At 41.8% G+C, this 24,862-nt stretch overlaps 1 protein-coding gene across 1 annotated transcript in view; it reads left to right on the plus strand.

The window, feature by feature from the left end:
* Positions 1-24,862, plus strand: part of LOC148019779 (protein LIKE COV 1-like) — a 65,337-nt gene that overhangs the window by 10,569 nt on the left and 29,906 nt on the right. Inside the window, exons 2-4 of the mRNA XM_087699943.1 lie at positions 18,164-18,213; positions 18,345-18,454; positions 18,553-18,720. Of these exons, the coding sequence (XP_087556069.1) occupies positions 18,164-18,213; positions 18,345-18,454; positions 18,553-18,720 (328 nt within the window). The remainder of the gene's footprint in view (positions 1-18,163; positions 18,214-18,344; positions 18,455-18,552; positions 18,721-24,862) is intronic.

Below are 24,862 nucleotides of genomic sequence, written 5' to 3' on the forward strand. Positions count from 1 at the left end.
ACTTTTTCAATCTAGTATCTATTCTTGTCTTGAGATTTAAATACTATATGACTTTAGTCTCATTTATGAGTTATTTATGATATATTATGATTCATTCTCGATTTTGACATTTTGTTAGTTTGTTTTGAAATGAGAATCATGATGTTGCAACTTGACTTAGTCCATATTATAGATAAACTATTTACATGTTAATTTCAATTTTCTTTGTATGATATGTATAAATTATAATGTTTGAGTTCTAAACCATAGTATAGCTTGTCCAAAGACTACTAACTTTGACAAAGGTGACAAGTCAATAATGGATCATGGATATCGAGACGTATGAAAAAAAAACAACTCATCACGTTCACGTATAATGTATTATTCTCAATTGGCTCTATTATCACTTAAGCTCAATTAGCCATTCTTTGTTTAAGAGAGAGTTTCATAGAGGTTTAGAACCTCTTTCCCTAGTCAAAACTATTAAAAATCCCTATATAAAAAAACCCGTGTTTCTTATTTTACCCCCTCTTGAAAGAAACTTACGAAACACGTTTTTGACGTTTCATTTCTAAACGTTTCTGACGTTTTTGGCTGCTATGAAGATATCCATCTACAACTTTGACCCTTATTAAATGCTAAGTGGTGTAAAAGGTGTTCACACCTAAATACACACTTGTATACATAATAATGTGTGTTCACACATGGGGATAAAGTAATCTAAAAAATTTCCCATTCGGGTCTTGGATGGTTGAACTCGTGACACGAAACATACAAGAAAGGAAAAAGAGAAGGGCTTATCTCGAAGAGATAGTGTCTAATCTTGTACAATGATTCTGGAAAGGAGACACATAAATAAGGGAGATACAACTCGTGTAGGTCATGCATGGTAACTGCGAAATGTTTTTCGTTGGCATTGAAACGTGAAATGATTGAAATGCCTGAAACGTTTCAATGAAGCACGAAACACCCTAAGTGAAATGGTTTATATTTCAGAATCAAATTTCAGAATCAAAATTTCAACTCTTGCAAATCAGAATCAAATTTCAGCCGATCCTCAATTCCAAGGTATTCATCCATTTATATTGTCTAATTTCAAGGGAAATTGGGATAATTGGGGCAATTCAAGGCAATTTGGAGCTATGGGGGTAATCGAGTCAATGTTGGGACATTTGGGTCAATTTCATGCATTGACGGGTATTGGGGCAATTAGAGGGACATTCTTTGGGGCAGTTTGGGTCATGCAGGGCATATTTGGGGCACTTAAGACATGTGCCGTTCCCCCCGTTCCCGTTCCCCGACCTTGGACGTTCCCCTCGTTCCAGGGGGTCCCGTTCCCGTTCCCGTTCCCCGTTCCAGGTAACTATGTGATTACCTCATCTATTTGTACAACACTTGTCTTGATAACAGTATGTAGTATTACAGGTGAGTAGATATATACATAGTCTAAGGACTACATTGGTTTCTGTTGGGTACGAAACTCACGTGCGTGACCAACAGGCTATGGAGAGTAAAGCTCCATGGTGTAGAGAGAGAGAGAGCGAGAGAGAGAGAACTCTTACAACAAGCTAAATAGATTGATACAATAGTTTGTGATGATAGTCCAAGTGATAGGGCTTGAATATATAGGCTAAGATATCCATAGCAGCTAACACGTTTCTTTGAATTTGAAACTTAGGAAACGTTTCTTAAAGTACGAAACGTTTCTAAAAGTAAAAAACGTGGGCATTTTTATTATATTATATTTTATTTAGTGAGTTGGAACCCAAAACATGGTTTTTTTGACAAAAACTATGGGGCAATGTTAAACATGATGATGATGATGTGTAATGATTGGTGAGGGCTCAAGATTTTGGACGAGAGATTGATTTTTTTGTGATTTTGTTTAGTTATTGGACTTTTTCAATCTAGTATCTATTCTTGTCTTGAGATTTAAATACTATATGACTTTAGTCTCATTTATGAGTTATTTATGATATATTATGATTCATTCTCGATTTTGACATTTTGTTAGTTTGTTTTGAAATGAGAATCATGATGTTGCAACTTGACTTAGTCCATATTATAGATAAGCTATTTACATGTTAATTTCAATTTTCTTTGTATGATATGTATAAATTATAATGTTTGAGTTCTAAACCATAGTATAGCTTGTCCAAAGACTACTAACTTTGACAAAGGTGACAAGTCAATAATGGATCATGGATATCGAGACGTATGAAAAAAAAACAACTCATCACGTTCACGTATAATGTATTATTCTCAATTGACTCTATTATCACTTAAGCTCAATTAGCCATTCTTTGTTTAAGAGAGAGTTTCATAGAGGTTTAGAACCTCTTTCCCTAGTCAAAACTATTAAAAATCCCTATATAAAAAAACCCGTGTTTCTTATTTTACCCCCTCTTGAAAGAAACTTACGAAACACGTTTCTGACGTTTCATTTCTAAACGTTTCTGACGTTTTTGGCTGCTATGAAGATATCCATCTACAACTTTGACCCTTATTAAATGCTAAGTGGTGTAAAAGGTGTTCACACCTAAATACACACTTGTATACATAATAATGTGTGTTCACACATGGGGATAAAGTAATCTAAAAAATTTCCCATTCGGGTCATGGATGGTTGAACTCGTGACACGAAACATACAAGAAAGGAAAAAGAGAAGGGCTTATCTCGAAGAGATAGTGTCTAATCTTGTACAATGATTCTGGAAAGGAGACACATAAATAAGGGAGATACAACTCGTGTAGGTCATGCATGGTAACTGCGAAATGTTTTTCGTTGGCATTGAAACGTGAAATGATTGAAATGCCTGAAACGTTTCAATGAAGCACGAAACACCCTAAGTGAAATGGTTGATTGAAACAACATTTTTAAATGGAAAAAAAGTATATTTTCTTGCTCTTTTGAGAGTTTCTAGACACTCAGCATAGAGGATAAACATCATTTGTTGACATGAAATGATTCACATGGTATAAATATGTAAGTTGCCACTCATTGTTTATAAAGAAAACTATCTCATATATATTATCCAACTATTTTACTTGGTGTTTTGCTTGGGACTTGTCCAGAGGTGAAATATTTTGAGGTGAAACACAACGTTTCAGGGGTGAAACATTTTGGGAATGAAGTGTTTCATAGTTACCTTGAGGTCATGACATGGTCTACCAAAAAGCTTAGGGATTTAAAGTAAGGCATGGTTCAGATGTGCGTGTGTATGGCTTAGAGGTTGATCAAAGCTATCGTGGCTCAGAGGCATTGGATACATGACTAGAGGCGAAATATATGGGTATAGCCTTTGAGATCAACTCAGAGGTCATGTAGTAAGTGGTTACAATCAAAGGCTGATCAAAAGCCAACGTGGCTCAGAGGCACTGGGTAAATGACCAGAGGCCAAATATATGGATATAGCCTCCGGGATAAACTTAGAGGTCATGTGGTAAGTAGTTACAATCCCCCCCTGAAACATAGCTCCTAATAGAATCATAAAAGGAAAATATAATATTTTTGGATAGAAATCCAGGTAGAGTACCCCACATAGTAAGTGTTTGAAAAGGTCTTAATACATCCATTGGCACGGTCAATGTCTAATTTCAAAACACATTATTTATTTATTTAAGATTTGATTAAAAAAGCATATTGATAGGGTTTATCATTGCTAAGTGACAATGATTGAATAGATACATTAAGGGCCTTATCAGAGGTGGTAGGGGGCTTGTCAGAGTCACTATTAAATAAGGTATTAGCAGCGGCATGTTGGGCGTGTTGCTTGTGTTGCTGCTTACCTTTTTTTTGTAGCATCGATCAATAGTGTGACCCATGCTTGTAATATTGGCACTTAGGCGATTGTTTCTTGGTGTAGAAGGCAACTAGTGCAATGTTAGCATCTTTGTTGTGGCTTTTTTTATCCAAAAGGATAGTGACCATTTCTTTATATTTCATCTCTTGAGCCACCTTGAGAGCTGTCATGATTTCATTGAATTGTACTTCTTTCATGAGGCTTAAGAGTGGTCAATTCTTGGTAAAGAGGACTTATATCATTGAGATATTGCTCAAGATTTTTCGAAGGATTGTAGAAGATACTAAACAATTGTATCTTTACAAACAATTTGGAATTATTAATATCTCCCCCAAATGTGGTTTGAAGGCCATACCTCTTTTGCCATTTTTGTAAGATCACGGCAATGAAGAAGGTTGTCAGAGAGGCCGAGCCTAATGATGGCGAGTGCGCTTTCATTCTTCTCGAGCCATTCTTGATGAAGTTGTGTGTTGCCTTGAATGTGCTTTGGCTTATCAATGGAGATGACTTTCCATGCACCTTCTTGCATGAGTATGAGCTGGATCTTTGTCTTCTAGATGGAAAAGTTAATGCTTGAGAATTTTTCAATCGTGATGCCATATCTCAACATCCCGATGGTAGATGCCATGAAGAGAGCTTGAATTCAAAAGAGGATGAAATTTTAATGAAGAAATTTAAAGAACACAGACTCAGATTTGAAAAGCCCCAAATTTGATTGACAAAATTTATGAAAATTTGACCCAAAATTTAAAATCCCCAATTCCATGTGAATAGGCCCTTGAGTAAAGTTTAAAACCTTACTAGATCAAGGTTCAATAATAAAATATTACCTTCTGGGCCTTTGATTGGTTGAAATGAGAACGGGTTGGAAGCATCATGGTGTGATATGACAAGGGTGATTCTGAATGATGCGATAGGGGTGCACAATCGGTAGGATTGACGGGTAGATTGTGGAGCAAACGGTAGCTATCGGGGGACACGTCTAACCAAGGTGCAGAGAATGCGGGCAAAGTGATTGGGTTGTACTGGTGGCAGGTTTGTCGTGAATGAGAGGTGCAGAACACATGTGCAATATTTCCTCCTCCTCCTCCTCCTCTTCTTCTTCTTCTTCAGACGTTGTGCAGCAAACAACTAGTGGCAAACATGTAGAATGGGAACACGAAGAAAACTAGCAAAACATTGGGCAGCCATGGGTGAAGCTGGAGGCGAACCCGATCTGATATCACTGTTGGGTATGGAGCTCGCGTGTGTGACCAGTAGGCTATGGGGGATGAAGCTCCATGGTGGAGAGAGAGAGAGAGAGAGAGAGAGAGAGAGAGAGAGAGAGAGAGAGAGAGAGAGAGAGAGCTCTTGCAAGTTTACAAGCTAAATAGATTGATGTGATAGTTTGTGATGATAGTGTCAAAAATAATAGCTATGCTCTAATGCCATGTCAAAATAAGCGACATTGTAGAGACAACAGGGTTTGCAGGGAATAACAGAGTGTATACGGCAAACACTGAGATAGAAGAGAAACTCAAAAACATGAAGAACACGGTGATGATGCATTGAATCATGCTATGAGAAGAAAAGTTGATATAGTAGAGTTGAAGCTCAAAAGATAACTGCACTATCCTGTCTGAATCAAGTGGCAGTACTTGTGGGGAATTTGCATAGTGAAGGGAGCGAAACACAATCCTCCAAGCAGTGGGCTATTGAAGTAATCACTGGAAGGTGAAAGACAACTATCGAGGCACTAGACCGCAGTCTTGTAATGCCGTCGAAGATGTGGAAGATGATCACTAGCTATTGAGGGAGCGAATCGTAGTCCTCTGATGCCGAGGAGTGACTTAGGCAGCAAAATACAAATCCTAGAATGTTAGAGCTGTCAAACGTAGGGAGAGCAGCCTAGATGCCGATGCCAGGTGGATAATGATGATGCCAGATAATGGAGGATGAACCGGGCTGCAAAAACGCAGGTCCCAGTAGCCTCTTGACACACGAGTGATGCCATGTGATGGAGGAGGAGCCAAGCTGCAAAAACGTAGGTTCCAACAGCCCCTACGATGGAGAGTGATGAAATCACCGGTGCTCGATGATGGAGATTGTCGCCAAAGGCTAGGATGTTGATGCCAACTTGGAGATGATGATGCCAGGCAAGGAGAAGATCTCCACACTGAAAAACGCAGGTGAAGGTGGAGCCCGATGGAGAAGGGTGTTGACGACAAGTAGATGATGGTGACGCCAGGTGGAAGATACTCCAAATGCAAGGCTTGATTATGGAATAGGGCACCTATAGTAAAAGAGAAAGGGTGAAGGTAGCCGTGAGCCTCCAACCGCAATGTCCTCCTCAAGGGGTGTGAGGGCAATGGAAGGGGTTGGTGAGAGAAGGGAAGGGTGTTTGATGACGGAGGAAGAGGGGCGAAGAATGACTGAAGAGAGTGGTAAGAGTGAAGAATGAATGAAGTGACTACCTATTATAGGCATAAGCTACCTAGGGTGGCACACCACTGCGTAGGCGCCCTGAGGATGTGTATTTTTAATACTGAGCTTTGGCATTATTAATCGTACGTATGTGAGGTGCACATGTGAAATGATAGTCAACTAAGTGATAGTGAGACCTTAGTAACCTTGGTGATTACTGGGTGACATTGGCAAAAGTTGTACAAAGTTATGCTAGACAGGTGCTTGGTGTCAGTTTGGACCTAGGCCATTAATTGGGCCATTAAATGTCCAATGGTAACATTATACGAACTAGGCATTAATTAATAAACTAATGCTAAGTCCAAGGCCAATTAATGTTGGGACATTAAATATCCCATGGGGGTTAGCACACTAATTGTGGATGGGCACTAGCTAGTTCTTGGGAAGGGTTGAAAGAATAATTAATTAAATTTAGGTGGAAATTACTTTTGGAAAGCTACTAAGTGGCATGGGGGTTAGCACACTAATTGTGGATGGGCACTAGCTAGTTCTTGGGAAGGGTTGAAAGAATAATTAATTAATTTTAGGTGGAAATTACTTTTGGAAAACTGCTAAGTGGCAAAACAGGCTGCCAATTTATCAAAAGTTCTCATGCAAATTGGAGGGTGGCTGGTTGAGGGTGATCCTCAGCATTTAGAGGCTGAGGAGCTGCTGGATGAGCTTTGAGAGAGGCACCAATTGATTGACAATGCAATAGGACAAGGGCAATAGGTTTCCTTCTTTGCCTTAGTGAGAGGTGGCGATAGAAGAGGCTTGGCAGTTACACTGAGGCTTTACTCCTCTTTTGAAGTTGCTGGTGCCATTAGAATTGCCGTTAGAGCAATGGATTGAAAGATACTCTTTTTAGCTGATTTTCTCTCTTGTTTACCAACTAGCCCTCAATAGTTTTCAGCCAATTTTAGCTTGGGGTGAAGAACAATTGCAGAAATTGCTGTTAAAACCCTAATTTACTGCAAAATTTAGGATTTCCACACCCATCTCAGGATTTTGGAGTAGCAACTGAAGGCAAGATATTTGTAGTTGAACGAAGGGATAGCCTATTCTCAAATTATTGTGGTCCACATGCCAGAAATTTGACCTAATTTGAGCCTAGGTTGTTGTACTATCAAGGGGCAAATTGTGTCCAAGCAGCATAGATCATTTTATGACAGCCAATGTATTGAGGATTGAAGGAGATTACCTTATATTTCATTGTACTTACCTTAGAACAATACGAGATAAAGAAATACTGCAAGAGACGCTAGCTGTTGGGCCAATTTGATGTTGGTTGTTCAAGATTAAGTGGTAAATTGTGTATTTCAGATTTATGTATTTAATGCTCGCTGTAATTTTGAGTTAAATTAGATTATCACTACCCTTGCCAAGAAGGCAGGCTGGTTTCAGTCCACACTCCATGCATGCTGTCAGCTCATATTCCATGGCTGAAACCTACAATTTTTGCAGCAAAGAAGAGAAGAACTGGCTGTCTCCAGAGTCCAAACTTGGGCTGCTAAAAAAATGAGAGAGGAGTTCCAAATAGCTAGTTGCCCTTAATCAAGCCTCGTTTTTTATTAAGGGCTAATTGATGATGTAGTCATTAATTATAATTGACTTACTGATTGGATGAAACTTTAGCTCAGGGCCTGCTTAATAATTTAAGTGCCCTAAGTGAGCTGCTTACTGGGTGAAAAATTCAATGTAACTTAGAATAAATGTGCAAACTTTCAACTTAATGAAAGTTTCACATTGCACCTTGTTACTTTTGCCTTGCTCTTATACCACATTGCTTGTGTTCACCGTCCCAAGAGCTAAGAGGTATGAGAATTGAAGTTCATATTAATTTAAAATCTTTGTGAAGTTTAATTAAATCATTAAGTTCATTCTCATTCTGGTGATAGATCACATGCAAGGGAGATTGGCATGGTCTACATTCTCACACAAGAGTATTCTATACATATTTTCACCAAGGCAGTGTCACATGAAAAGTTTGAGGAATTTCGAGAATCCTTGAACTTAATCCCTTTTGGTGATCGATTCACTCCTTGAACATCATCACATTGGCACTATAGAGGGATGCTAGAATTTGTCAATTCTAGGTATGCCCAATGTTTAAGTGTGTGGCATAGACACAACTAAGTTGGTCGTGTCACTATCTTTGAAAGTGAGTTTAACTCTAGTTTAGGGTTAGGTCCAACATACTTTAAATCTATAGTGCTTTTATTTATTTATTCCATTACTTAGAACTTTTAGCGTGGGACTATTGCCCACTTTTGGTCATTGTCTTGTGTTCATTGTCTCTCTTATACCTCCATAGCAACATTGTGGGAATCTCATGCTTCATACTTGCACCAAGCACATTCAATTCCTCTATCACGATTTTTGGGAGTGCATCCAAGATGGGAAACTGGAGCTAGTTTATTGTCCCATAATGGACAATGTGTGAAGAAATTGCTAGGGTTTGCATTGAGGAAACATAGAGTGTATGACCATGATAGAAACACAAAGACATAGATAGTGACATGCAAAACTCAAACCCTAAATGCAAAACACAAAACTAAAAAATCAAAATGCAAAAAACACAAACACAAACTGAGAGAGAAAAGAACTTTGAAGTGAATCAATCACAAAGATCTCAAGTGTTGTAACCACTAGTCAGAGTAGTGAAAGATGAAAACGGTGATCCCCAAGGGGGATCAAGAATGAGGCGGGATCAAGAACGAGGCGATTGTTGAGAAGGCTGATGATGATCAAAGCGGCACCAAAAAGTACAAAATGCAGTAGTCTGTAGAGTTGCTAGGTAGTTAGGAGAAGATCCACCAGTTGCTAGGCATCAAGGGCTGAAAATGCAAGCTAAACTAGAAGCTATAGAGGCTAGCGATGGCTGAGATGTCCAAACGTAGTAGTGGAAGGGGTGCAGGTGCCAAAGTTGATGAAGAGGATGTGGCAGCAGTTGCAGATGCTGGACAGCCACTGGAGAAAGACTGATGGTTAAAATTTGCACTGAAGAGCGAGGGACCTGTACAAAAGGATAGCCTTGAATGGTGGGTAGCCTATCTATCCATAGATGTGGATGGACCCTTCCAAATTAGGGTTTGCACAAAAACTCTTTTGAACTACTTTCCATTGTAGGGTTTTTCATTAATTAAGCATATTTTGGGATTTCTTAAGATGCTAAGCATCATATAGTGCTTTTTTTAGCTCAACATCCCCTCTAAGGCCCAAAGCCATAGAAACATGAAACGGGGAACGGGAACGGGGAACGGGGATGGGGACGGGGACGGGAACGCCAAACAAGGGAACGGGGACGTGGGAACGGGAACGGCATTTAAAAAATCAAAATTCATGAAGTAAGTAGGAACGGGAACGTCAAACCTAGAGAAGGAAGAGAAGAAAGAGAAAGAAGAGAAAGAAGAAGGAAGAGAAGGAAGAGGTTGGAGGTGGGAGGAGAAAGAAGAGAAAGAAGAAGAAGGAAGAGAGGGAAGAGAAGGAAGAGAAGAAAGAAGAAGAAGGAAGAGAGGGAAGAGAAGGAAGAGAAGAAAGAAGAAGAAGGAAGAGAATGAAGGTGGCTGGGGGCAGGATGCAGGCGGGAGCAGGATGCAGGAGGGAGCAGGACGCGACCGGGCGCAGGTAAGTTTTGCCACGTGGCGTTCCCTGTCCCTTTTCATACAGGGAACGCAGCAGGGAACGCCCTGTCTGAAACGGGACAGGGAACGTTCCATCATTTGGAAATGCGGTCCATGACGGATACATTCCGGGGACGGCGATTCCGCGTGCCGGGGGGCCGTTCCGGCCGTTTCCTGTCACTATGCCCAAAACAGGTCTAGAAAGGAAGGCCAACCTAGTTTTATCACAAGATGTCCCACTCTAAAGCAGCTAGGGTATCGGACAAAGGGTGTACAGTGGCTACGCAGTGGCCTACCAAGACTATAGAGGCAATGGTTATCTTACTAAGGGAGTCCAAGTAGTCACCTAGAGAGGCTAGGGCATTGGACAAAGGGTGGACTTTGGCTGCCTAGTGTCTACCAAGTCTTGTGAAGGTGGATGAAACCGCAATGAACAAAAAAAAAAAGGTTAAATGGTTTGATTAGAGATGGTTTGCGGTTGATTAATTCTGCTCATATGGGAGAATGAAAGGGGATGGTTAGATCCAACACACCACAAAACAAACAAGCATACCCAACTACTCGAGGGTGTTGATGACGAGGGAAAAGATGATAAAGGAGTGGTGGTGTGATGTAAGAACCGTCGGTGGAGATACCTTAGAATCTGCTTAGGGGTGCTACACAATGAGATGCATTGTATGCTACATGTTGAGAATGCTCATGCAATAGGTGTCACTTGGACACATCCCTCATGGGAAAAATGTTCACTTGCCTAAGCACCCTCTGCATAATGAGATGCATAGTATGCTACATGTTGAGAATGCTCATACAGTAGGCGTCACTTGAAATGTCCCTCATGGGAAAATTCTTCACTTGCCTAAGCATCCTTTACAAAGATGATGAAATCATGCAATGCAAAGGAGAAGGTACATCATGGAAAGGAGGCCGATGTTGAAGACAAGCGTAGAAACCTGTAGAATACCATGAAAGGGTACCAACCCCCTCTCAACCTTGGATGACGCTAGTGAAGAAGGAAGAGGAGCCTAATGTCGGCCTTTGTGTGGTGTCGAGAATCATGATGATGAAGACGAAGATGAAGATGAGGATGAAGTTCTCCGAACGGAGGAGCAAAGTAGAAGACATTGCCATGATAGTATCAAGAGAGATGTTGCACGATCCGCCTCGGGAGGGGAAACCTCTATATTGGTAGAAGAGAAAATATCTTAGGAAGATGAGACAGTGAAAGGAGCGGTGCGCATCTCATGTCACTATCCCAGGAAGGACGTGTGCAAAGTTGCATGTTAGACCTACACTGAAATATAGAACCTTGCAAAAGAGAGAAAAAAATCTGCAAGCACAAAGTTCAGTAGAGTAAGATGCTTTAAAGCAAGACAAAATAGAAAGTAAAGCTAAATAAACAATGCAATAAGGACGTATCTGTGAGTGAATGTAGCGGAAGACTAAAGAAGGAAAAATTAAGGATGAGGCCACCATTGCATATGTCCATTAGCACGTCTTTGCCAAGGAAATGATTGACAAGTTGGAGAAGTAGTCCTAGATAAAGATGCTGAGGATGACCTAAGAACGGATACAAAGATTGCAATGGGGGAGGAGCTTGCAGACCAATCAGCTAATCCTTTGGGAGTACTAAAAGATATAGGCTGCTGAGGTTGGCTGTGTGTCATATGTCCAGTAGCCGTGGGGACAGATGAAGTAGATGGGGCAGCAATGGGAGCCGTAGCTCCATTGGATTGTCTAGTAGAAGTAGAGGCAGGCACAATGGTTTGTTAGGGTTTCTTAGAAGGAAGACCTTGGGCCTTGGTACGACACTCCTCGTCCACATGGCTCGATCTCTGACAATGTGTGCAGAACGCGTTTTTCTTAGGGAGTTGTTGCCAGATTGATTTTGTTTCTTTGGTTCCATCGGAGGAAGGGATGCCACCCTTGTTATGAGTTGCCTTTGCATCTTGTGGATTCTTGCCATCTCTGGTTTTACCTTGCGAAGAAGAGGCAATCAACCCCTCTTTGAATACAAGTATGTGGAGGATTTCTTGTGGACTTGATCGTGTAGCCTCATGTAATGCAAGATTTGAACTCAAAGAAGGTTGGCAATTGGGGCAATGAGATAATGTGCCAAATGAAATGGAAGTATTTTTTAGACAGCTTATTTAAAAAGAACGTAACCTGTCTTGGGCGAGCTAGTAGTAGTAAACTTAGCGAGTAACCGTTTATGTTCGGCCAACTTGACTTACAAATCATACCCTTTCTTAATGGAAAACTCTTGAAGCTCAAAATTGAGATTGATACTTCAAGTGTGATCTCACGCCTTATAGTGGTCAATGAGATTACTCCAATGCTTAGATGTGAGGGGAAAATGTTGTAATTGAGAGTGAAACTCAGGAAACAACCCCTACATTAGCTCAATGTTGGCAGTGGCATAGTGGGTTCTCCAGTGGTGGGTGTGATCAAGGTGAGCTAATTGAGGGTCCCGACATAGGCTCTAGGCTAATGACAAGGTCCTAAAGTCCTTGAGATTCAAGCACTTATTGCATAAAGTTTGAACAAGTGCTGAAATTCGACCCTTTAAAACTAGTCTTATCCGTGAAGGCATTCTTGGTTGTTGCAACAAGAGTGGTAGTGCTAGGAGATGGATAAGGTGTGTAATGAGGGTAGAATGGGGGTGTGGAGTACACTTGGGAATTAATCCCGGAGTGCCTACCATGCATGTAGAAAGTGTGCATAGTGGATTTGAATGTGGGCATGGACTTACTAGGCATAGGCATGGTAACTACATGAGAATCCCATGGAGGAGGGATAGGGACATGTGGAGCAGAAAATGGAAATCCATGCCTAGGAGTGACCCAAGGAATGTGTGATGATGTATATAAGTAGAGAATGGAAATTCTTGTGTCTGAAAGGTCAATGAATGGGGATGTGAGTATCCGGGGGTAGCGAGGGGGATGTCCATCACAGTTTCCAGGGTGAAAAGAAGTGCTCATGTTGTCAGAAGTGGTGCAGCAATGGAAGCGTGAAGAATATGCTGAAATAAATGCTGAAACACAAGACAGAAGAAAGAATGAACACAGTAGACAGATGAGAACTCAGATGTATGCTCGGGAAATAGAATCCATATCGAACACGAGACAGCAGCATACAACGGTGAGTCACTGGCTGCGTGGGCTCCTCAGCACCGGCTCCTCTCTCCCAGAAGGATCTCCACTGATGGCTGAAGTACCAAAGACTGTGGAGGAGGAGCCCTATAAATAGCCACAAAAAGTGGGGAGCATAAAATGCAGGTCGGCCAGCATTTAATGCTGGTCGGCCAGCAACAAATGCTAAATAATACATCATAAATGGCCACAAAAATGTGCCATAAAATACTGCATAAAATGCTACATAAAATGCCCAGCCTCTGCACACAGACTCACACCATGAGCTGACTAATATCTGCTAACACCCTCTCTCAGATCATGTGTGATCGGATACAATGAAATAGTACAATGATGGAGAATCATAAACTACACAACAAATAAACACCAGAAGGACCATGGATGTCCAAGCGGTGAGTGGCCAGCCCACCACCAAGAAGCCTCGGAGAGTATCTGATGTCGATGTCGATCATACCAACAACACCTGAAAATAGAGAAGACTCATAGCAGCTCTCTGTGTAATGTCACCTATGTCACTCAGGACAGACAAAGCCAATCTTGCCAAACATGTCTCTGAACATGTGACCATGGATTCCCGCCTTTGGCCAAACCACCAAAGTGTCCCCTCATGTGAGCTCCAGACGAAAGCCTCTCGCTCTCTGTCAAGAAGAACAGCTCATCATGAACCCTGAAATCAACACTAGTCTCTAGGATTTCACTGCCAGATACCGTCGATGCGTCAGGGACGTCCCTCTCTGGAACCTGTGCACCTGTATCAAAATATAGATGAGGCACTGCAGCCCCACCAACACCCGCTCACACTCCCTCTCTGGCACAAGAGAGTCGTGAGGGATGACCTCATCACCACCACTAGAAAGCAGCCGAGGAAGGGGCCACCAAGCCCTTCCCGCGATCCGAAGAAGAGGATCCCTTCCGCGCCTTAGACTTCTCCTTGGTCGGAGGATCGGAGTCGGAGTCTGATGAAGGAGAGGACTCATCGGTAGAGTCACCATCCCGCTTCGTCTTCTGCTCCTTCTTCCTGGAAGCCGCTAACTTCTTGCAGTCCTTCTGCAAATGTCCCTTCTTGCCACAATGGTAACACTGGGCCTTCGACTTCTTCTTCCCGTCACCCCTCTCTGAAGCTACATAAGCCTCACCTCCATAATGTGCCGGAAGCCGCCCCTGTAATCTCAAGGATGCCTCATGCTCAAGAAGCATCGAGGTCATATGTGTAAAACTGACAGGAGACGATGATGTCTGCGCCCGCAAAGCATTGGCCACTCCATCAAACTCCGGGGGGAGCTTGTAGGAAGTGCACGGAGGAGCCATATGGAGAGGATAAGAAGAGAAGTAGAAGAAAAGAAAGTCGTTGGGAGAGTGAGCACAGCCAAAACGCAACCAAAAACACCAAAAATAGTGAGTTCACATGCAATATAACCCAAAGGCTGACCAAAATAAGCCAAAAGCTGCTACACAAAGTCAAAAAATCAGTCAAAAACTGCCAAAAACAGCAAAAACGGCCTGAATAATCAGAAAAACAGTCAAAAATAATGCTGTAAACAGCAAAACACAGGCTGCAAACTGAAGAAACAGGGTCTAAAGACTGTTGCCAGCAGGTTGATGAAGGAAACAGGGGCAGCAAAGAGTGGAACAGCAGTAAACGCAAATCTGTCCAGAAAAACGCAAAACGCAAATGCTGAAACACTGTCGCCAGCAGCAAATCAGCAGTCGCCAGCAGGAAGGACAGCTGCCTGATCAGCAAGAAGGGTGTAAATCTTGAAATCAGCAAGAAAACACAGCACAAATAGGTTGCAGCCTGAGCTCTGATACCATGTCAGAAGTGGTGCAGCAATGGAAGCGTGAAGAATATGCTGAAATAAATGCTGAAACACAAGACAGAAGAAAGAATGAACACAGTAGACAGATGAGAACTCAGATGTATGCTCGGGAAATAGAATCCATATCGAACACGAGACAGCAGCATACAACGGTGAGTCACTGGCTGCGTGGGCTCCTCAGCACCGGCTCCTCTCTCCCAGAAGGATCTCCACTGATGGCTGAAGTACCAAAGACTGTGGAGGAGGAGCCCTATAAATAGCCACAAAAAGTGGGGAGCATAAAATGCAGGTCGGCCAGCATTTAATGCTGGTCGGCCAGCAACAAATGCTAAATAATACATCATAAATGGCCACAAAAATGTGCCATAAAATACTGCATAAAATGCTACATAAAATGCCCAGCCTCTGCACACAGACTCACACCATGAGCTGACTAATATCTGCTAACACATGTATGCGGAAGGCACATTGTTAAAGGGTGGCATTCTCCCTAATGACATACTGGGGCGCAAAGGGGTAGTGAAGTGAGGGTAGGTAGAAGATGGTGTGGAGAAAGAGAAAGTACTAGGAGCTGAGATGGAGAATCCAACTCCTAGTGTGTTGGATGCAGAAGTAGCGTGCAATCCAAGGTTTTAGAATGAAAAATAGAGGAGATTGAGGTGTGTATAAGAAGTGGGCAGGATGAAATAGAAGATGTAGATATACCCGATGAAGAATGCTTGCTTCAAGAGTCCCCACTATTGAAGTTTATGTACAGAAAATCATCCGGATCGTGCATAGCAAAAGGAGAAACAAGAGAGGATTTTAATTCATATGACTCAAAAGGGTTGTACGAACTTGACACTAGGTGTGGCTGAGAGGAGGAAGATGGATCACTAGTTGTCCCAAATGTCATATGTCCTCCAGGATCGGAGAGGTGGCTAGCCTCACCAACACGTTCGGATGGTGTAGGAAAGCTGGTGGGAGGGGTGTAAGCTTGACTATACGTAATGCGCAAGTATTATTCAAACTCCTTCTATGTCATGAGACTGAAATTTGGGATAGGAGGTGAGATGTTGTCCTCCTTACTGTGTATAAGAAGAGGGCGGGATGAAACAGAAGATGTATATATACCTGATGAAGAATGTCTGCTTCAAGAGTCCCCACTATTGAAGTTTATGTATAGAAAATCATCCGGATCATGCATAGCAAAAGGAGAAACAAGAGAGGATTTTAATTCATATGACTCAAAGGGGTTGTACAAACTTGACACTAGGCGTGGCTGAGAGGAAGAAGATGGGTCACTAGTTGTCCCAAATGTCGTTATGTCCTCCAGGATCGGAGAGGTGGCTAGCCTCACCAACACGTTCGGATGGTGTAGGAAAGTTGGTGGGAGGGGTGTAAGCTTGACTATACGTAATGCGCAAGTACTCTTCAAACTCCTTCTATGTCATGAAACTGAAATTTGGGATAGGAGGTGAGATGCTGTCCTCCTTACTGAGTCCATAATGCCTCCTTAGGGCCTCCAATGGTGGAGAAGCTTGATAAGACACCATGGGGTCCCAAGAAGGAGGTGTCTGAGACATTGTGATTCGGTTATGAGTCGTTCGTGTGCCTCGCACAAAACCAAGCCTCCACAATATCCACAAGCTACTCTTTACAAGAGCAATGGGGTCTGGCTTTGATACCACATGAAGAAACTACTAGGGCTTGCACTAAGGAAACATAGAGTGTACGACCATGATAGAGACATAGAGACATAGATAGTGACAAGAGCAACGGGGTCTGGCTCTGATACCACGTGAAGAAGCTACTAGGGCTTGTACTGAGGAAACACAGAGTGTACGACCATGACAGAGACACAGAGACATAGATAGTGATATGCAAAACTCAAAACACAAAAACACACACAAATGGAGAGAGAAGGAGAACTCTGAAGTGAATGAATCAATGTAGTAAATGAATGTAAGAGTGTACAGAAATGGTCAAAGGCATAGTAGTAGAGTATTGTAGTGTGGTGCCCCCCACTAGAGACAGATCCCAAGTGCTGTAACCACTAGTCAAAGTGTCAAAAAGTAGTGAAAGATGAAAACGCTGATCCTTGAGGGTGATCAAGAACTAGGGCGACAGCTGAGGAGGCTGATGATAGTCAAGGTGGCACCAAAAAGTATAAAATGCAGCAATCAGTAGAGCCACCAGGTAGTCAAGAGAAGATCCACCAGTTGCCAGGCATCAAGGGCTGAAAATGCAAGCAGAATTGGAGGCTACAGAGGTTGGTGATGGCTGAGATGTCCAAACACAGCAGTAGGAAGGGTGCCAAGCTGTAGGGCAGCAGGGCAGCAGCAAGAGAGCAGTTGCCAAGTGCCAAAGCTGATGAAGAGGACATGGTGGCAATCACAAAGGTTGGACAGCCACTGGAGGAAGGCTAATGGCTGAAATCTGCATTGAAGAGTGAGAAACCTGCATAGAAGGATAGACTTGAATGGTGGGCAGCTTGTACCTTCCAAATTAGGGTTTGCATAGAAACTCTCTCGAACGGCTCCCCGTTTTAGGATTTTTTTATTAATTAAGCATGTTTTGTGGCTGTTTAAGAGGCTAAACAGCATTTAGTGCATATTTTAGCTCAACACAATGTGACAGATATTTTCACGAAGGGTCTTCCATTGCCTTTGATTCTTCATCTTTTGCATCCTATGGGAGTTGAAGTACATCTAGGATTAGAGAAGGTTTTTAGTGGTCATGATCATCTCTTGGTTTTGAGCTCTACATCGAGTCAATTAGGGGTTTTAGGAGCTCTATCTGGATCCACTCATTTTGGTCACTTTTGTTCTTTTTGTCTTTTGTCCCTAGTTTTGGGTCCCGTATTTTAGGGTTTCTTGCCTATTTACAGGCACATGTGCCAGTGGGTTATTATCATTTTGTGCCTTCTTACTTCTAGCACCCTCACTACGGCTACACATTGTAGCATTTGGAGGGGTTCTTCAATGTATCCGGCTTTTATCTAGTATTCAGCTGAGTTCTTTGTTCATTGACTTCATTGTTTCTTCTTGTTGAGTGTTCCTGTTTGGCTGCCATCACCACAAGCCCTTGAGCAGCTCATTGCAGTGCCCTTGGTCTGATGCCTAGGTTTCATTTGGGTCTTAAGAGAGTGTGGAGACATGACATACTCATCATCTAAAGGGCTCATCATCCTGGACCACTTGAAGCACATCATTATGAACAGAACAACGTACCTGAGTTTTTACATTTGGGTTTACTCTTTTGTAGTCATCATCTATCTATTTGTGCTTTTGGACATATGTGTTGTTTTGAAAAGCTCATATCTCTCACTTAGTCATGCATATTAAAACTTTACTTCTCTTGTTTTGCAGGCATATCATTCAATGCGAAGCTGGGTTTCCAAAAAGTTCATGAGTGGATGGTATGTTGGATCTATAACAGTTAATATTGCATTTTGTTAAGTTGTATTTTGTTTGATGTTTAAATTAAGTAGCTCTAGTGAAAATCATGTTTTTGGTGTTTAGCCTTGAAACTGTATTTGCCTCATTGCAGTGTTATTTTACTTCCAATAGCCATCACATTTTATGTGACCTGGTGGTTCATCCAGTTTTTTGATGGCTTTTTTTCTCCTATATATGCACAACTTGGCATCAACATCTTTGGTGAGAGCTCTTTTATTTGGCTTAAAGTAAAAGATGAAATCCAGTGGAAGCCTAGTCTCATTCTTGTTTCCCATTTTTGTGTCCATGTTGAATTGCAGGACTGGGTTTTGTTACGTCAATTATCTTTATTTTTTCTGTTGGTGTTTTTGTGTCATCATGGGTCGGAGCTTCCATTTTCTTACTTGGCGAATGGTTTATCAAGCGGATGCCACTGATTAGGCACATATACTCAGCATCAAAGCAGATTAGTGCCGCAATTTCACCTGGTAGTATTCTGTATTGCCTTATTGTGTTGTGTATTTTCACAATTTTTGGTTGCAAAATACTTGTTTTATGTAGCTGAGGCTTGTAGTCAAAGCTTCTTTCATTGTGACTCTGGATCCAAGCTTACTGGTCTGTATGCTAGATCCAAGCTTACTGGCCTATTTGAGAAATCACATTCATTGTCATTTTGAATTTGCTAAAAGGGGAAAGCCACCATCTGTGCTGTAATGCTTTGTCCATATGGCATGGTTAGGAAGAGCTTACTGTCACTTGATGAGATTGGATGAGAGTGCTGACAAGCAACAAATGTCTCAAATAATAATATGCCAAGGTTTTTCTCTGCATGCAAATTATGTCACCACTGAATAAGCAACTATTATCAGTTTTTTCCACAAAAATGAAAATACTTCTCAGCTCACTTTGCTATGAGATAGGAGAATCCAAAGCATTTATGGGAGATGTCAAAAGAAGGTGCTAGAACATCTCTTAACTGCCCACCATATAATGATGTATGCCTTTTATTGCAATGAGAACAGCAGATGTATCTGCCCTACAATGCCATGTCTTGATGGATCCAGTTTCCAACCAACCATTTCGGCAGTGTGTCACCTTGGCTGTGCACTAATGTGCTCTGTTTTCATGATGATTTGGACCCCTCTTCTGTGGCAAGGTTGGATGCTTCATTGATGGTGTACAATTTTGTGACTTGGGTTTCCTATGAGGGCGCCTCATGGTTGTTGGATCCTCATTTCTGCTGTGTGTCACCTTGGCTGTACACTAATGTGCTCTGTTTTCATGATGATTTGGACCCCTCTTTCGTGGCAAGGTTGGATGCTTCAATGATGGTGTACAATTTTGTGACTTGGGTTTCCTATGAGGGCACCTCATGGTTGTTGGCCTAGGTGTGAAGTAAATGTGTGATTAATTGATAGAGAATGAAAAGATAATGCACAATGATACTCAATCACAAAATGAGAGGTGATGTATTAATGACTGAAAGAAAGTGCAACAGTTAAGGTGACCACAGTGAATATGCCACATTAATGTGCTGATGATGCACAAAGTACCTGTTTATGATAAAACCTAACCTTGAATGGCTTAACCATCATACGAAACCTTAAACCCTAGTATTACTTAGGGTCTGTGACACTAGGGGCAGCAATTATCTTTAATGTTTGAATGCCTAGGGAGCCCGGATCATAGATCAAAGGGCATTAACGTGTAGCCTTGAGATGGCCTACAACCCCCCTCTATAGAATGGGCAAACTAATGTAGGAAAGATGACAAAATCCTAGAAAAAATAATATATGTGGTCATGGTTACACATGTTCATCCGGATGGCTATAGTGACCTATGACAATACAATAAATGATATATCATGTTTTAAAAGGTATCACATATAAAGATAGCCAAATAGCTTTAGACTCTAGTAGAGGAGTAGCCTTTATGAAAATATATGTCAATTTTTTTTGTAAATGATCAGCCGCATTGCAATCCATGAAATCATGCATAAGTGAAGAAATAGCCTTGTAGAAAAGGCTTCAATCCTTGGTGTCCTCGAGGTATGTGAAGACTCTCTTCATTGCTTGCCAATGGTTTATAATAGTGTTGTCAATGATGAAGCTTGTGTAGGCATCTCATGGGCTATGTATTGATACCCTTTGATCCATGATCTGGGCTCCCTAGGTATTTAAACTTTTATTGAATGTAGTTGTGTGAAAATTAAATTGTCATGAAAAGGCTTCAATCCTTGGTGTCCTCAAGGTATATGAACAAAGGCTTCAATTGTGTGAAAATAAGAAATAATAGATGAGAGATAAAAGAATAATTGTTTTAAGGATAGAATTTGAAGTTGAACCCAGGCGACAAGTCCACGAATGATGTGGTAACCTATTGGTTGATTGTTGATAGGACACCAACTTGTCTTTTGCATCATCTCACTTGCTATTGAGGAATTGACTTGTTCTTGTGGTATTGTCTTTGGTCCCTTGAGCTGTCTTGCCAATTGGCCAAGTCATCTGTTCCTGACAATTCATTGTGTGGCAGATAGTTTGATCCTCACATTGCCTAGCCAATTGTCTACTTGTAGGCACAATCACCACCTACTGCTGCCCTCAATTGCTGCCTTTGTGCCTAGTTGTGGCCAACTTCATCTTGCCCAAGCCACATCGAGATGTTATGCTTTGCCCCAAAGCCGACCAAACCGTTGTCAATCTTGTCGCCTAGACACTCACGCCATCATCGATTTCGCTAGCGAGCCTTCCCATCTTGCCAACGATCAACTGACAGGCTGCATCGCCTTGGGCCTGACTTGAAATTCTATCTTAATAACAATTATTCTTTTATCTCTCATCTATTATTTCTTATTTTCACACAATTTAAGCCTTTGTTTGCACTCATTGCCCTTTTCAAGTATAGCTTGGTCAAATTTCACGAGGAATTTTGAATTTGCTATAAATTGTCTTGAATTCAACATTGGATCGAAGAATTTTGTTATTGATCATTGACAAATTTGGGGCTTTTCATCAAATTGGCTGAATTTCGCCCAAATTTCACCCATAAATTTGGGGCTTTTCTGTGAGTGCGCAACGGAAAGAGAAAGTGAACACAAAGAGAACGAGACAAAGAGAACATAGGAGAGAGAAGGATTAATGTGACTGCAATGGCTAAAGGTACAAGGCTGCAATAGTCAGCCCCAATACGTAGCTCTACATGTTAGTGTGGGTGTGAGATAATAGCAAGGGGATGAGAGAATGGGGAGGATTGGCTGATCACAAGGGATCAATGGATAATGGATAATGAAAGTGGGAGGACAGGCTGTCTTTATATAGGTGAAAAAGAGGAAAAACCCTAAATGTGGTCAAACCCTTAAAAAATAGCCAAAAGTATACAAAAAGAAATGCACTAATGTGCCCCCCATCGAAAGTGTCTAAAACACATAAAATGATAGACAAATACTGAAGCCAGCCTTCCTTCCGTGGATGGGTGGTAAACCCCTAATTACAACTCAATTACAGCAGCAAAGAATAAATGCAAATCTGAAAATACAAATTTACCTACTGATCTTGGACAATGCACATCTGATTGGCCCAAAATTGGTGCCCCTTTCGGTATTCCTTTAGCTTTATTGAAGAAAAAGTTGATTTACAATGGGATTCTCCCTGTTCCCTTTGCAATCCAAACTCCCTTGCTGTCCAAAGTGACCAGTAAGTCTTTAATCTGATTTGCCCCTTGATTCGGGCACTTTATTGGCCTTCACCCACTTCATAGACGATGGAAATGGCCCAAATTCAATGGCTAGCCAGTCCTCCACTTGAATTTAGCTGGAATTCACATTCAGCCCTGAAAAATCCTAGTCTTGGAGCTAAACTAGGTAGGGCCTCAGAAGTGGAGCTTGATGGACGGTTAGACAATAGAGGCAAGGTGCCAACACCACTAATAGACACTGGAAAAATGTCACTAGTAGTGATGATACCCTTTGACGGATGGAGAACCCGTAACAAATCACCTTGGGAAGTCATAGGACTCCATGCACCACTAGCAATGCGCCAAGGCTGCTTAGAGGAAGAGATGTGTTGGGAATAAAGGCCTCGTGCCTTTAAATGGGCTTAGGTGTGAACACACCCTTAGCACTTGTACTTACACATATATATCTGTCTAAAAACCTAAACGTACTCTCTCATCATAGTACCTACAAACATGCACTCTCTGCTGTGCTCTCTCTCACTCTCTTTGTCTCTTGTTGCGCGTGACGATTGACTGTCTTGATCTTCGTGTCTAATCCGTTACTACAAATTGGTATTAGAGCGCAGGTTTCGCGAGCTTCCGGAGACCACAACACAAGCTGCTTGAGCCACAAGGCTTGTTCAACACAGGTTGTACTGAAGACTAGCAGTTGGTTGAGGTAGGCAGAATCATGACCGGCGACAGCAGGTCCCCAACGTGGACTAGTGGGTGTGATGGGCAGCAGCGGGGCTCATGGATGGGACTAGCAGGCAGCACAAGTGACGTCCGCAAGTGACGTCTACAGGGAGTAGCGACCAGGCACCAGGGTGTCGGGCAATAGTCGCGACGACGGGCTCGTGTGGTGGGTAGGCGCAAGCGACGACGGGTTCGTGGCGGGTAGGCGCAGGCGACGTCCAGTTGGTGACCTGCACGGGGTCAACGGACCCCGTCACATTTAAAAAAAAACAGTTATTTTTTAAAATAAAAATCAACTTCTACCCCCTTTCTTGATAGGTTTCGCGTGCCAGGCACAAAAGGTCAGAATTGTGCAATTGTGGTCCAGAAAATTTGGGGCTTTTCCCAGATTTGGGGAATGTGATGCACCTTTCTTGATAGGGTTTCGCGTGCCAGGCACAAAAGGTCAGAATTGTGCAATTGTGGTCCAGAAAATTTGGGGCTTTTCCTAGATTTGGGGAATGTGATGCATGACAAGCAAATTTGTCTCAGAAATTGCAGGAATTTGTGACATTTTGTCCCCGATATTTGGGGCTTTTCATGTACATGCACAAATTTGGCTGAAATTTACCCAATTTCTTGACATTGATGCACATTGGACCCTGTGCAATTTGGGGCTTTTACAGTTTGGGCAAAATCTGTGCAGCATTTGGTCATTTTATGTACATGCAGTTTGAATTCCGTGCAATTTGGACATCAACACTTGGTAAAATTTGGGGGTTTTGCTGAAATTGCTCTATTTTGGCAAAATTGACCTGTCCTATGCATGACAAAGAAAATGCAGGTGTGTGATTGATGCTTTGAGCACAAAGTTTTGGAGCACAAAATTTTATGCCCGTGGGTACATGCACAACAGAAATTGCAGCTAAACTTTGGGATTTCTCATGTAATGTGATGCATATTCCCTTCGAACAGCTGTAATCAGTTGTGGAATGCTGTAGCACATGGTTTGGTGTTTCTGAAAATTTAATTACAGATCTGAAATCTGTACTTCTTTCTACGTGGTTATTTATTGCTGGTTGGTACTTGTTTGTACCTTGGTCACTTGGGTGACAGTTTTGGGCCTGCATTTGCTGTTTTTTGGTCACATTTGGGCTGAAAATCATGGCTGGCAGCAATGACAGCAGTAATTTGATGCACATAAATAAGCTTGAAGGAGCACATAACTTCGCAGTTTGGCAAAAATAGTGCTACAATATCTTGTTGCAAAAGAAGCAGGCAAAGCCGATTAAAACCAAAGGGGCAAAGCTCGCGGACATGGAACAGGAAGATTGAGATGTGTTAAATGAGCTTGCACGCTCAACCATTGAGATGTCGATTTTTGATGCCTTGTTGTTCAATATTGAAGGTTTGGATTCTGCATATGCTATATGGACTCAACTGGAAGAACTATATGCACAGAAGAGTGCTGCAAGCAGAGTGTATTGGCTGAAAAAGCTTATGGATTTGCGTATGAAAGAGGGTACAACAATGTCTACTCACTTGAGTGGTTGCCTTGAAATTCTTGATTGATGAAGAATTTAAGGCTACGTTCTTGCTTTGCACTCTACCAGAGAGTTGGGATACATTCAGGATTGCTATGAGCAATTCGAATGTGATTCTTTTGTATGCTAATGTAGAGAGTGCTCTACTCATGGAAGAAATGAATCGGCAGAATAATGCATCCAGTAAGTCTTGCAGTGCTTTATATACTAGGGGCAGATCACAGTAGAAAGGCAAATTTGATAGCAAGGGACGCAGTAAATCGCGTGGCAAAGATGTTGAATGCCATCATTGTGGCAAGAAGGGTCACTTTAAACGTGACCGCTATAAATGGAAGAAAGAGAAAGGAAAGGGCAAGAAGACAGATGATAGCAAGGAAGAGAAGGATAGTTAGCCTAAAAAGAGCAGTGTAAAAATTGAAGAGGTGAATGTAGTCACTTATGACAGTGATAGTGGGAGTAATGTACTTTTGGTCTCTTCACACTTTGGTACACATGCTTTACTTGCAAATATAGATGATGACATGCATATCTGGATTCTTGATTCAGGTGTTTCCTTTCATGTCACCCCTCATCATGAGTGGTTCTCTGCCTATACAGGGGGTCGACATGGTGTTGTCCATCTTGGGGACAACTATGCATGTGAGATTGTAGGTATTGGCAGCATGCAGTTACAGTTTCAACATGGCTGTGTTTGTCTTCA

This window comes from Lygodium microphyllum, chromosome 19, assembly GCF_053477565.2.
Source record: "Lygodium microphyllum isolate KBCC chromosome 19, Lygodium_microphyllum_v1.1.10, whole genome shotgun sequence".
NCBI lineage: Eukaryota > Viridiplantae > Streptophyta > Polypodiopsida > Schizaeales > Lygodiaceae > Lygodium > Lygodium microphyllum.